Raw genomic sequence first — 10,933 nt, 5'->3', positions numbered from 1 at the left:
CATATATATAACATATTATATAACCTGTTACACAACACATTATATTTATCAGTTACCTTTGGAAACACAGATCTCTGCTGAACATCTGGTCTCACAAACTCCCAGGAGTTTGATCTGACAGGTACCAAATGGATATCCAATACACCCACTATGTGGATGTGAGATGGTGCCAAGTCTCTTAGATACATTAACTTGTACCTTTCTAGAAAGGTAGTATGAACTACACAGGTGCCTAAATATAAACTTAGAAGATTCAGAGTAAATGATAGCTGTCTTCAGTGATTTAGATACATGAGCACTGGAGATAGAAGGTATGAATCAGTGGCAGAGAGAAGAGGCAGTGACCTCAGAGGTGAGAAGTCTCAGCAGCTCTTCTTCCTAATAAACTCTGCTGCTGTATATTAATGCCAGGGAAAATCCCAAAGATGCATTTCTGTTGCCAGCTTGTCTGGGAGAAACTTTAGGTTTCAGCTTCCACCAAGATTCATAGATAGTGCTCTGTTAGGAATAACTGTCTTTATTAAATGCCTCCTTTGCACAGACATTGACTGACACTACAACCCTCAGCAGCTCTTTGCTGTTAATAAAACAGCCTTTTATAGCTGGTTGGTAAAAGTGGTTTTGTAAATGACATCTAGTGGCACAGTTCTGAACGACAGTGCTCTCCAGAGGTCTGCAGTGAACTGGCTTTCCAGAGTCTGTGATATTGGCAGCTTGTCAGGAATGGCAAACTGTACCACCCTGATTTGATTTCACCAGGGATGAAAAGTCGCCAGTACAACAAATCTCACTATTTGGCACTTCCAAAGATAAAACAGCTATTGTTTCATAACTCAGGGGACAGAGGGTGTTGAGGAGCTTTTAAATATGCATTTGGTCCTGATTATACATTTTGAATGCTTGGTATTTTTAAACTACTGGTGGGTACACAATTATGTTGATTATCAATCATTAGCTTAGCAGCTGAGTTGGTGTGTGATGAGAGGCACAGAACAGCAGATGTTGTACTAGAACCACTGAGAAACTGAAAGGACACCACTGCTCTATCTGGAGAGATTCTTGGTTTCACACTGTCAATGACACTCTGATAAGGATGCTTGCTTTGATTGCACCTGTACTTCAGAGGTCTCCCGTGGTTATAAAGGCAAGAAACCTCTCTACTTCCTTTGATTTAATTCACATGTAAAAAGCCTACACATAGCCACAGGCTGCTGGTGGGCAGGCACACCCTCTGGGCTGACCCTAGCACAAACATTTCTGTCTCTGTCTTCTGGCCATTCCATCCTAATGCAGACTTTTGGTCTCTCCTGTTACTTGAAAACAAAAACATAATACAACTCCTAATCTAAAACAGGTCTCTCTGTTCCAAAGGAGGGTCTGCACAGTTCTAATTTCTGGTTTTATTTACTGGTCTCTTGTGGTGAGTGAGATAAAATGAGTGGAAGGCAACAAGCAAGAACTAGCTGAGGCATCTTTGCTTACGACTGGGCACAGCAGAAGAATCATGATCTTGATATTCCTGTTTCCAATTTTCCCTCTAGCCATGTGCTCAGAACGTTTTTCCTAAATTTTTGCAGTTGATCAGGCATGATCTTTGGAAGCCACGACACGCAGAGGAATTCCATTAGGCTGAGTTGGACATTCAGCCAGTAACAACTTGAAATAAATGCCCTTTGACAGAAGATGGCTATACTTCTAGAGTAGAAATCCACCTGAACTCTAGATGTTTTTAGGAAGGAAAATCAGTAACTTATTCCAGAGTATACTATAATTCTGGGGGGTGTGACCATTTTTTTGTTAAATTCCTGCTTTTTCCCCAGGCAATTCTGAAGATCCTGATCTCAGGAGGTGGCAAATCCCGAACAGGAGTGATGATTCCTATACCACAGTATCCCTTATATTCAGCAGCCATATCTGAACTCGATGCTATCCAGGTGAACTACTATCTGGATGAAGAGAACTGCTGGGCTCTAGATGTGAATGAACTTCGCCGTGCCTTGAACGAAGCTAAGGCATATTGCAATCCCAAAGTCCTCTGCATCATCAACCCTGGAAATCCCACAGGTCCAGAGACATTTTGCTTAATGGATGGGTTTAAGAGCAATTATTTTTTTTCTTTTCCATTTACTTGGCCTTGCAGGCAAATCCTAAACATATATCAAATGTGTAAAGGTGAAATCTAGAGGTCAGTGCTCTAAGTAGGACACTGTGTCATACTTTTAGAAACTTATTTTCATATCATGGAACTCCAGAGAGGAGGGAGCAGGTTCACTTCACCAGATCCCATTTGAAGCCACTGCTTCCACTGAACTTTTGCAAACTCAAAATGACTTTCAGTCACTGTAGGTCTTTATGAAAGATTTTGCCTCTGGCATGGGCTGTACCCTCTTGCTCCTGAGAGGCAACGAGTGTAGATATACTCTGAGTGCACTGGTACCCACTGCCTTCCTCAGAATTTAGGGTTTTGAGGAGTTGATTAGTGAGAAACTAGCCCCCACTGAACCATCAGGCATGTGAGCATTTAAAATGATCAGTTACACACAAAATTATCTTAGTAAGTCATTTATTGATGACTCTATCTCACACTCCTTTGCCTGAGATGCACTAAGTTATCCTGAACTGTAATTCCTCCAAAAATGCTCCTTAATTTCATACTTGGTGAACTGAATTCTAAAGTTCAACAGCATTTTCCTGAGAAAGAGGGATACCTTCTTGAAAAGCTAGTAGTCTAACTAGGTCTGGGTGAGGAGATTTGTACATATATATATATATATGCTCCACTAACTTTCTTCTTGCTTTAAAAATCCAACTATAGGACAGGTGCAAAACAGAAAGTGCATTGAAGATGTGATACACTTTGCCTGGGAAGAGAAACTTTTCCTTCTGGCTGATGAGGTAATGAAATATCCTGTTCTCTCAAAAGCACAGCTAAGAGTACACACAGGAGGCAGAAGTTTGTTCCATGTGTGGTATTGGTGTTTTTTAAGTACAGGGAACAGGTTCTGTGTTATCAGATTAAGACAAACATGCATAATTTTTAATATAGAATCATAGAATCAGATGGGTTGGAAAAGACCTCCAAGATCAAGTCCAACCCTGCCATGGTTAGTAGACCATGGCACTAAATGCCACATCCAGTCTCAGCTTGAAAACCTCCAGGGGCAGTGAAATATCAAAGGATCAATATAACAGGTGTCTTGACCTGGATTTGAACTAGAGAGAAAGTGTAGGGGACACAAGGAAGAACTTTGCTGGAACTGACCTAAAAACCTATGTGATGCTCAGACCACTTGAAATGAAACAATCAGGAGGAAAATAAATTTAAACATACAAGTGAAGGTTAAATTCTACGAAGCAGCTCCCTGTTCTTCCAAAGGCTAAACTTTCAGTATGGTCACATGAGATGAAATGTGTCACTACAGTAACTGTAACTTAACAAAGAACCTTGTGTCTTCTACCAGCTTTTCAGTTGTGAGTGTTAGCACTGTTTCTGCAGTTCAGGTCTGGCTCTCTAAAAGGCCATTTTTTATCCTTAGTTGGGGGAACAGAGCACATTAATGTCTTCTGACTGTTCAGGTTTACCAGGACAATGTGTACTCTGAAGGATGCCAGTTTCACTCTTTCAAAAAGATTCTGTATGAGATGGGACCCGAGTACTATAACAATGTTGAGCTGGCCTCTTTTCACTCCACCTCTAAGGGATACATGGGCGAGTAAGTCTCATTTAGTTTTCTTTTATTTCATCTTCCTCATTAATTGGTTGGACAGCAGTTTCATGTTACTGACCTGGAGGTAATCCACCGACGTCTATTCATTTGAACTAAAAACTATTAAGAAAAGGGAAAAAAAACACCCCAGGCATTTAAAGCAGCTCAGGAGGTTTCAAAGCACCAAATAATAAGCAGATTTATTTCAGACACCTAATGCCTCAGTTCCACAAAGGTGAAATCCTACAGTCCCAATCCACAGTGTTGGTCTCCAACATTGATGGGAACAGCTCAGTAATCACTGGGACGTTTGATAGTACAAATGTTTGGGTTTGGTTGTTTTGGGGAGGAAGAGATGGAAGAAAATTAATTTTCTGATGAGATGTATGCTGCTGCAGCCATGTGCTCTTGTTCTGAAGAGCAAATGGTCCAAATGAATCATGAACTCACCCAACAGAGAAGCTGCATGTGCACCTTTATCCCTGTCTGGGACACAAGGCCTTCCTGACACATCATTAACTCCCCCTCAAACCACTGTCAGTGCAGCAGCTCCTTCAATCACCTCTTTGCTCCAGACTCTGAGATTCTCACTGCCTTTCCACTTCTGCAGTCATTTTCATTGCTTTTCCAGTATTTATACACTTGAGGTTCACCAATCTTTTCTGTTCCCTTTGTCACAGATGTGGCTACAGAGGAGGCTACATGGAGGTCATTAACTTGCACCCAGAAATTAAAGGACAGCTTGTTAAGCTGCTCTCTGTTCGCCTCTGTCCTCCAGTCTCAGGACAAGCAGCAATGGATATTGTAGTGAATCCTCCAGTCCCTGGGGAAGAATCTTATGCACAGTTCATAAAGGTCAGCAGTAACATTTTTGTTCTTTTGTGCATTTCCTAAATCTATCCTAAGCACTGTGAACTCAAAACATGCAGAGACCAATCTTCTTTCCAGTCTCCTCAGACAATCCTGTTATAACACCAATTTCCAGAACCATGCAATGTATTTAAAATTCACTTAATATGATGACATTTAAAAATATTAAGAAGACATTATCAAATCAGCTTTCTGGCTGATAGATTCAGTTTTTCTCCTGTGTTTAATAAGACAAAAAGATTACTAAATCAGATTTGCTCTTACCAACATCTGAAGAGCAATGTAAGTTCAAATACAGTTATAAAATCAGCCTTGTTCTTAGATATCCAGTGCCTCTGCATACTGAGCAACAAGGCAATCTCTATTGGAGTATACAGATAGTTTCTCACTTGTGAAAGTGAAACTGAGTCTGGCTCAAGAAATTACATTATCCAGTCAGATCAAAGATTCAGCTAATGTGGTCTCTAAGAACAGCCAGGAGTGGATGCTCTGAAGGAAGACTAAGAATGCAGACAGAGACTTCTGCAGGTTATCATCTGCCTACAACACTTGGCAGTTGTATCCTGCTAATGCCTTTCTGCACTGCTGTCTTTACAAACATGACTGGAATTTGGAATAGTTCAGCAAAGCCCTGAGAGTGCTTCATTTGGGGAAGGCCTCTTGAAGCATCACAGCTCTTTTATTGTGGCTTTTTTATTGCCCCTTCAAATTTGTCACACTGAACACCTTCCTTCTGACCAGGAGAAGGAGTCTGTCTTGAACAATCTTGCCAAGAAAGCCAAACTAACAGAAGACATGTTTAACAAGATACCAGGAGTTCACTGCAATCCACTTCAAGGAGCTATGTATGCTTTCCCACGGATCTTTATTCCTTCCAAAGCCATCGAGGAAGCAAAGGTCAGTCAGTCATTTTTATTCCAGTCCATTTTAACCTTCCCTTGCTTGTGCCTGTAATGATGAATTTTTGTTCCAGAGACAGAGTAGTTACAAAAGCAGTACTTCATTGACTGTGTATGACCTTAAACACAGCATGACCTTTAAGAGTGGAAAACAAAACAGCATTTTATCACAATGGGGAGGGTTCCAGGTCCAGAAGGTTCCCAAGGACATTAGCTGGAGTTGTGCTGTTCCAAATTGCTGCCCATGGCTGGGTTGGGTGGGCCAGTACCTGCAGAACAAGTCCCACTCAGCAGGTCTGGGACAGAGGGAAGGAGGTTTCCTTACAAGTCTTGCCTTTTTGCACTTGTCATTTAATAATACAGGTTACTGAGCCAAGTCTTTTTGTTCCTAACTAGAGCTCTGCTACCTGATGTGTGATAGTCATTTTTTATAGGAAACTTTTTCAGCACAGCTGAGGACCAAAATAGAGCTGTTTCTCAGCTGCTTATTTGATTAGGTGTATAACCTCTGTGTGTTTAAGAACTTTAGTAGTTATTAACCAAGGGACTTCCTAGTCAGCAGATAATTCAGGGGGGAAAAAAAGTAGTAACTGCCAACAGAACTGGAACACACAGTTCTGAAATTAATTTAATCTTATCAAATGTCAGTGCCTTAGATTTTTCTAAGTACAGTTTTGAGACTTTTGACAAAAAGTTACAAGCAAGTCAAGCAGAATAACGAAATTACCCAAAAGCTTTCTTTTGAAGTGAGTGTTTTGTGTAGTTCTGCAGCTCTGTTCCTCCAGGAAGAAATGGAATTTAACTCACCCTGTGAACTCTCCTATTAGCAATTGTTCCTCACCTTCTTTAGTAAACAGAGTAAGAAACTCATAATGTAAGATAAGGCTTCGGGGAAAAAAAACCCAAACCAAACAAAACCCAGTCATAAAATTCTCTATATGTCAGATATCTTTACTTCAATAATTCCAAAGCACCTATTCCCTCAGGCTCATAAAATGGCACCTGATATGTTCTACTGCATGAAACTTCTGGAGGAGACTGGAATTTGTGTTGTACCTGGAAGTGGATTCGGGCAAAGAGAAGGAAGTTACCATTTCAGGTACAGTTCCTGTTGGTTTACAGTCAAGCTAAGAGTAATAAGCAAAGTTCCATCCCAGGACCTTCTGATTAAACATGAGGGTTTTCATTACAGTTTATGTTGTCTCACTTTCTCCTGACAGTTCCTGTGCACTGGCAGCTAGGTCAAAGGCCTGGTCTGCTAGCTGAGCTCTTCAGGTTTTTATGGTGTTTTCACAGCTTGCTGACATCATTTTATTCTATTTTTACACACTGGCATTTGCAAAGCCTTCTCCAGGAATACAGGCAATAATAATAAGAGCTTAGATTGTAATCTTAAAGTTGTCTGCAGAATTACAAAACTTGCCCTGCATTCTTCTGGGGGGAGGAGGAGATTAAACAGTGCTTCCATATGGAGGAACTGCATGAAAAATGCAGTATATTCCTATAAATCTGCTCTTCAAACACACCAAGTAACTCTACAAAAACAAGATGCTGAACTAAATAATGTAACAGCAAAACTGTGAACATAAACTCTGTTGCTTTGGCTTCCAGTGAATGGCACTTTGCTCCAGCTAAGCCACTGATAGGTAGAATTTATCCTGGAATTTAGTCTTCTTCAGCCTGAAACAACATAACAGAGAGTATCTTTAGCCTTGCCAGGGCTGCAACACAGCTAGCTAGATTAGATATCTGGGTACACACAGCTCCAGGAAAAGCTGGTGTGAGTCCATTCCCAGTGTGGGAGAGGGGAAAAAGGGATTAAAAATGCAGAGTGGGATGCTGCATTGTTTTAATGCTTCTGAATTCAGCTTTCAGTTAAAGAGGGAATGTACATTTACTCCTAAAGCTCAAAAAACTGGGTAAAATTTGGCATCACTGCCCAACAGTGGAAACTGAGCTGCTGTTGTTTCTTACTGGTAAACTTCTTTGCCACTCCACAGAGAATAACCATTCTTGAATTCCTCTGAACTAACCAATTGAAACAAGTTGCTCCAGTTTAATAATATAGTTCAATTACAGTATAAATGCAGAAAATAAGAGAATCACAGCAAAATGGATATTAAAATTACCACATTACTCACTGTGCCCTGAGACTGAACAAGGTCTGTGCAGAGATCACAGTTCAGTTTGTTCTGATAACAAGGGTTGTTTTTTCCTTTCTTTGAACATTATTTTTTCAGAATGACCATTCTGCCTCCAGTAGAGAAGCTGAAGATCTTACTGGACAAAGTGAAAGACTTTCACATAAAGTTTCTTGAAAAATATGCATGAAACTACTGTGGCTTTCCCCCCTGGTCCTCTCCCCTCCGAGGTGAATACAGACAATGAACAAAGATGTGCTGAGAATGTGCTGTTCAGCTAATTTAACTAAATTCAAAATAGATAGAGCCAATCTCAGATACTGCTACAACTTATTGGACTATTACATTTTATGTCTGGTACAGAAGACATTGTTACACCAACTAGTTTTTTTAAGGGGAAGAATGTGAAGAAAAGTGATGAGAAGAGTCAGAAAATGATTTTTTGTGCCTTGATTGGAAGTTACATTTGTGAACTTTTGACTCAATAGGTTGGGGAAGGGAATTGCTTGTTAAAATTGCTACTGTTGTGGGGTTTTTTTTTACAAAACAGAAATCCCAAGATCAGTTGTTTAGCTAGGAATGTGTTTCCCATCTTAAAATTCTACTAAACCAAAATTCAAACCCTACATTATAGGTACTGTTAGGTTTAATTCTCGTTGTTGTTGTTCAGGGTGAAGTGTTCTCCAGTCTGGTTAAGCCTGTAGGTACAACATGGTTATTTAAAACTTGGGCAGATGTGTGCAGATCCCTTTGAAATTGTGCTAAAAAGAAGTTCTGCCATCACAGCATCAGTGGGACAGAGCACAGCTCTGATCAGAGGAGTGAACATGGTGTCTGCTTGAGCCCTGTTTTTGTGAAGCTGAAACATAATGAGGAATATTATCTTCTTCTTCATGTGCTACTCAACACGTAATTCCTGCATAAGAGCACTGAACACTTCCTCTCCTAACAACTCCACCAGTCTCCTGTTAACTCACATCTTTCATCCCCATGGAACACAGTAAATTGCTGTTTCAAAGCAGATGTGAGTACAGTCAGTCCTTTCAAGTAGGGTAAAACACAACACACTTTCAGCACTGCTCTGTCTGTGGAGAACATTTGTTTGAACCACATGACAGACCCACCAGCTGGCCAAAACCCAGCTTGAACTGGCAAAGACTAGCACATGTTGTTACCAGGAGAAGTGCTGGGGGGATTTCTAACGCAGGGAAAGGTGTTTAAAGGAAGATGTCTTGCACCAAGCATGAAGATAACAATAGTGCAGCTGACACTAAAATCCTCCACAGTGCTAGCACTGGCTGAAGGATCCTGAGTGCTTGTTCAAACCAGCCAGACAGGGTGGCTGGCTGGGAGTACAGCTGTGTGACTCCACTAATCTATGCCAGTTTCCCTGCAAAACAAAAGAGGTTTCTGTTTCTCTGAGCTGGAAGCTGGACATCTTCTGCTGGCTCTGATAAAGGGCTAGAGGAACAGCTTTCAGTATTCAGGTCTGAAAGCATTAGCATTTGTCAGGCTCGGGCTCAGCATCTGCAGAGTTTATTCATCAAGAACATCACACTTCATCTAGACTTTAAGTTGTCATTTAGAAGTAAACTCATTTCAATGTCTCCTAGCACTTTGTTAGGCTGCCTTTGTAGCTGGTTCAGCATCCTCAGCTGATCCAGCTTACTGAAGCCAAGGGCTAGAGAATCACCATAGGGATAAACCTGTGCCAATTTCTGAAGTGTGGAAGACAAGAGATGTTGCCAAAACTGTCCTTGCAACAGCAGCTGCCACAGCATTAGCAGTGTGTGTACTGCTCACAGGTCCTTGCTGGAGTCTGTAAATTGAGCCAGTGACCACAGGTTGGTGAATGCTGCTACACAGGTACTGTGGAGACTTGGAGAAAACCAATCTGACTTTCATCCTTGGAGAAATGCACTTCTGGGAGAACAGCAGACTGACAACACTGATGCTGCTATTCATTGATGAATACAACCTTTTATCTGTCAGCACTCTCCACTTGGCATCCTTAATATGCACTAATAAAACAAATCCAGAAAGCCAAACTGTAGTAGGAGGTCAGAATATTGATGTAAAAAATGAGACAAACAGCACTTTCCTATTCTAGGAATGTGCCCAAATCAGATCTGGCTTTGGACTCGTGATGAAGTGTAGATCGAAGCTAAGATCTAACAAGGGGAGCTAGAATATTTTTTTATATTTTTGTAACTACAGCTTTTTCATGGGATAGTATTTGTAATCTAATAAGTCAATAGATTTTATATTTACCTTGCATTTGCACCTGATACTTCTGGAAAAAAATGTAAAGGTTTACAAGTTTCTAATGATAATTTACAGGTGTGAAAGGCTTTTTGGTTTAAGTCGGTACAGCAGTTCTTACACTTTGAAATCAAAATACGACTGCATAAACTGAGTTTTTTCTAAACATTCTATTATGGTGCCTTTTATGTTTCTGACATTAGAAGGGATAATAATTTGTTCTTGAAGCATCTCACATGGAAGGGTGGTGATTTCTATTGTCCATCCACAATGTTTGTATGTATTGTGATAAGGTTCATGTGCATTTTTGTGGAACAATCCTGTAAAGCTAAGAAAGGCTTTATTTTCAATGTCTTTGGAATATTTCATTAATCACAGACAATCCTTACTTTCAAATGCATGCTTCTAGGTTTGATCTTCCTACAGGTGCTCCTTACAATGGTACTGCAGATGTATGAGACTTCCAAATAATAAAGCACATGTTAAAAAAAGGTAATAGTTCTCCATTTCCTATGTCACTTCTTGAATCCTGTGCTCAGTTCTGGGCCCCTCAGCTCAGAGGGACATTGAGGGGCTGGAGCAGGTCCAGAGCAGAGCAACGAGGCTGGGGAAGGGACTGGAGCACAAGTGCCATGAGGAGAGGCTGAGGGAGCTGGGGGTGTTCAGCCTGGAGAAGAGGAGGCTCAGGGGAGACCTCATCACCCTCTGCAACTCCCTGACAGGAGGTTGGAGTCAGGTGGGGGTTGGTCTCTGCTCCCAGGCAACCAGCAGCAGGACAAGAGGGCACAGACTCAAGCTCTGCCAGGGGAGGGTTAGGTTGGATATTAGGAAGAGATTTTTTCCAGAGAGAGGGCTCAGGCATTGGAATGTGCTGCCCAGGGAGGTGGTGGATTCCCCATCCCTGGAGGTTTTCAGCTAAAGCCAAACAGCTCTGAAACAGAGTCATGCAAACAGGTTGCCCAGGGACGTGGTGGCTGCCCCAGCCCTGGTGGTGTTCAATCCAGGCTGGACGAGCCTTGAGCAACCTGATCTAGTGAGGAGGTGTCCCTGCCCA

The 10,933-nt window shown here is 41.3% G+C and overlaps 1 protein-coding gene across 1 annotated transcript; it reads left to right on the top strand.

Annotated features, from left to right (window-relative positions):
• Positions 1–1,820: 1,820 nt before the first annotated feature.
• On the top strand, positions 1,821–8,018 carry GPT2 (glutamic pyruvate transaminase (alanine aminotransferase) 2; the record flags this gene model as incomplete). The annotated part of the gene is made up of 7 exons (XM_009080908.1): positions 1,821–2,064; positions 2,816–2,895; positions 3,577–3,713; positions 4,388–4,562; positions 5,319–5,474; positions 6,463–6,575; positions 7,717–8,018. Coding segments are annotated over 7 exons (996 nt in total), but the record flags the coding sequence as incomplete, so codon positions are not given.
• Between the last annotated feature and the right edge of the window lie 2,915 nt (positions 8,019–10,933).

The sequence above is a fragment of the Acanthisitta chloris genome, unplaced genomic scaffold (assembly GCF_000695815.1).
Source record: "Acanthisitta chloris isolate BGI_N310 unplaced genomic scaffold, ASM69581v1 scaffold32668, whole genome shotgun sequence".
NCBI classification, from domain to species: Eukaryota; Metazoa; Chordata; class Aves; order Passeriformes; family Acanthisittidae; genus Acanthisitta; species Acanthisitta chloris.
Note: the sequence above shows the minus strand (reverse complement) of the source record. Positions and strands in the feature narration are given on the sequence as shown.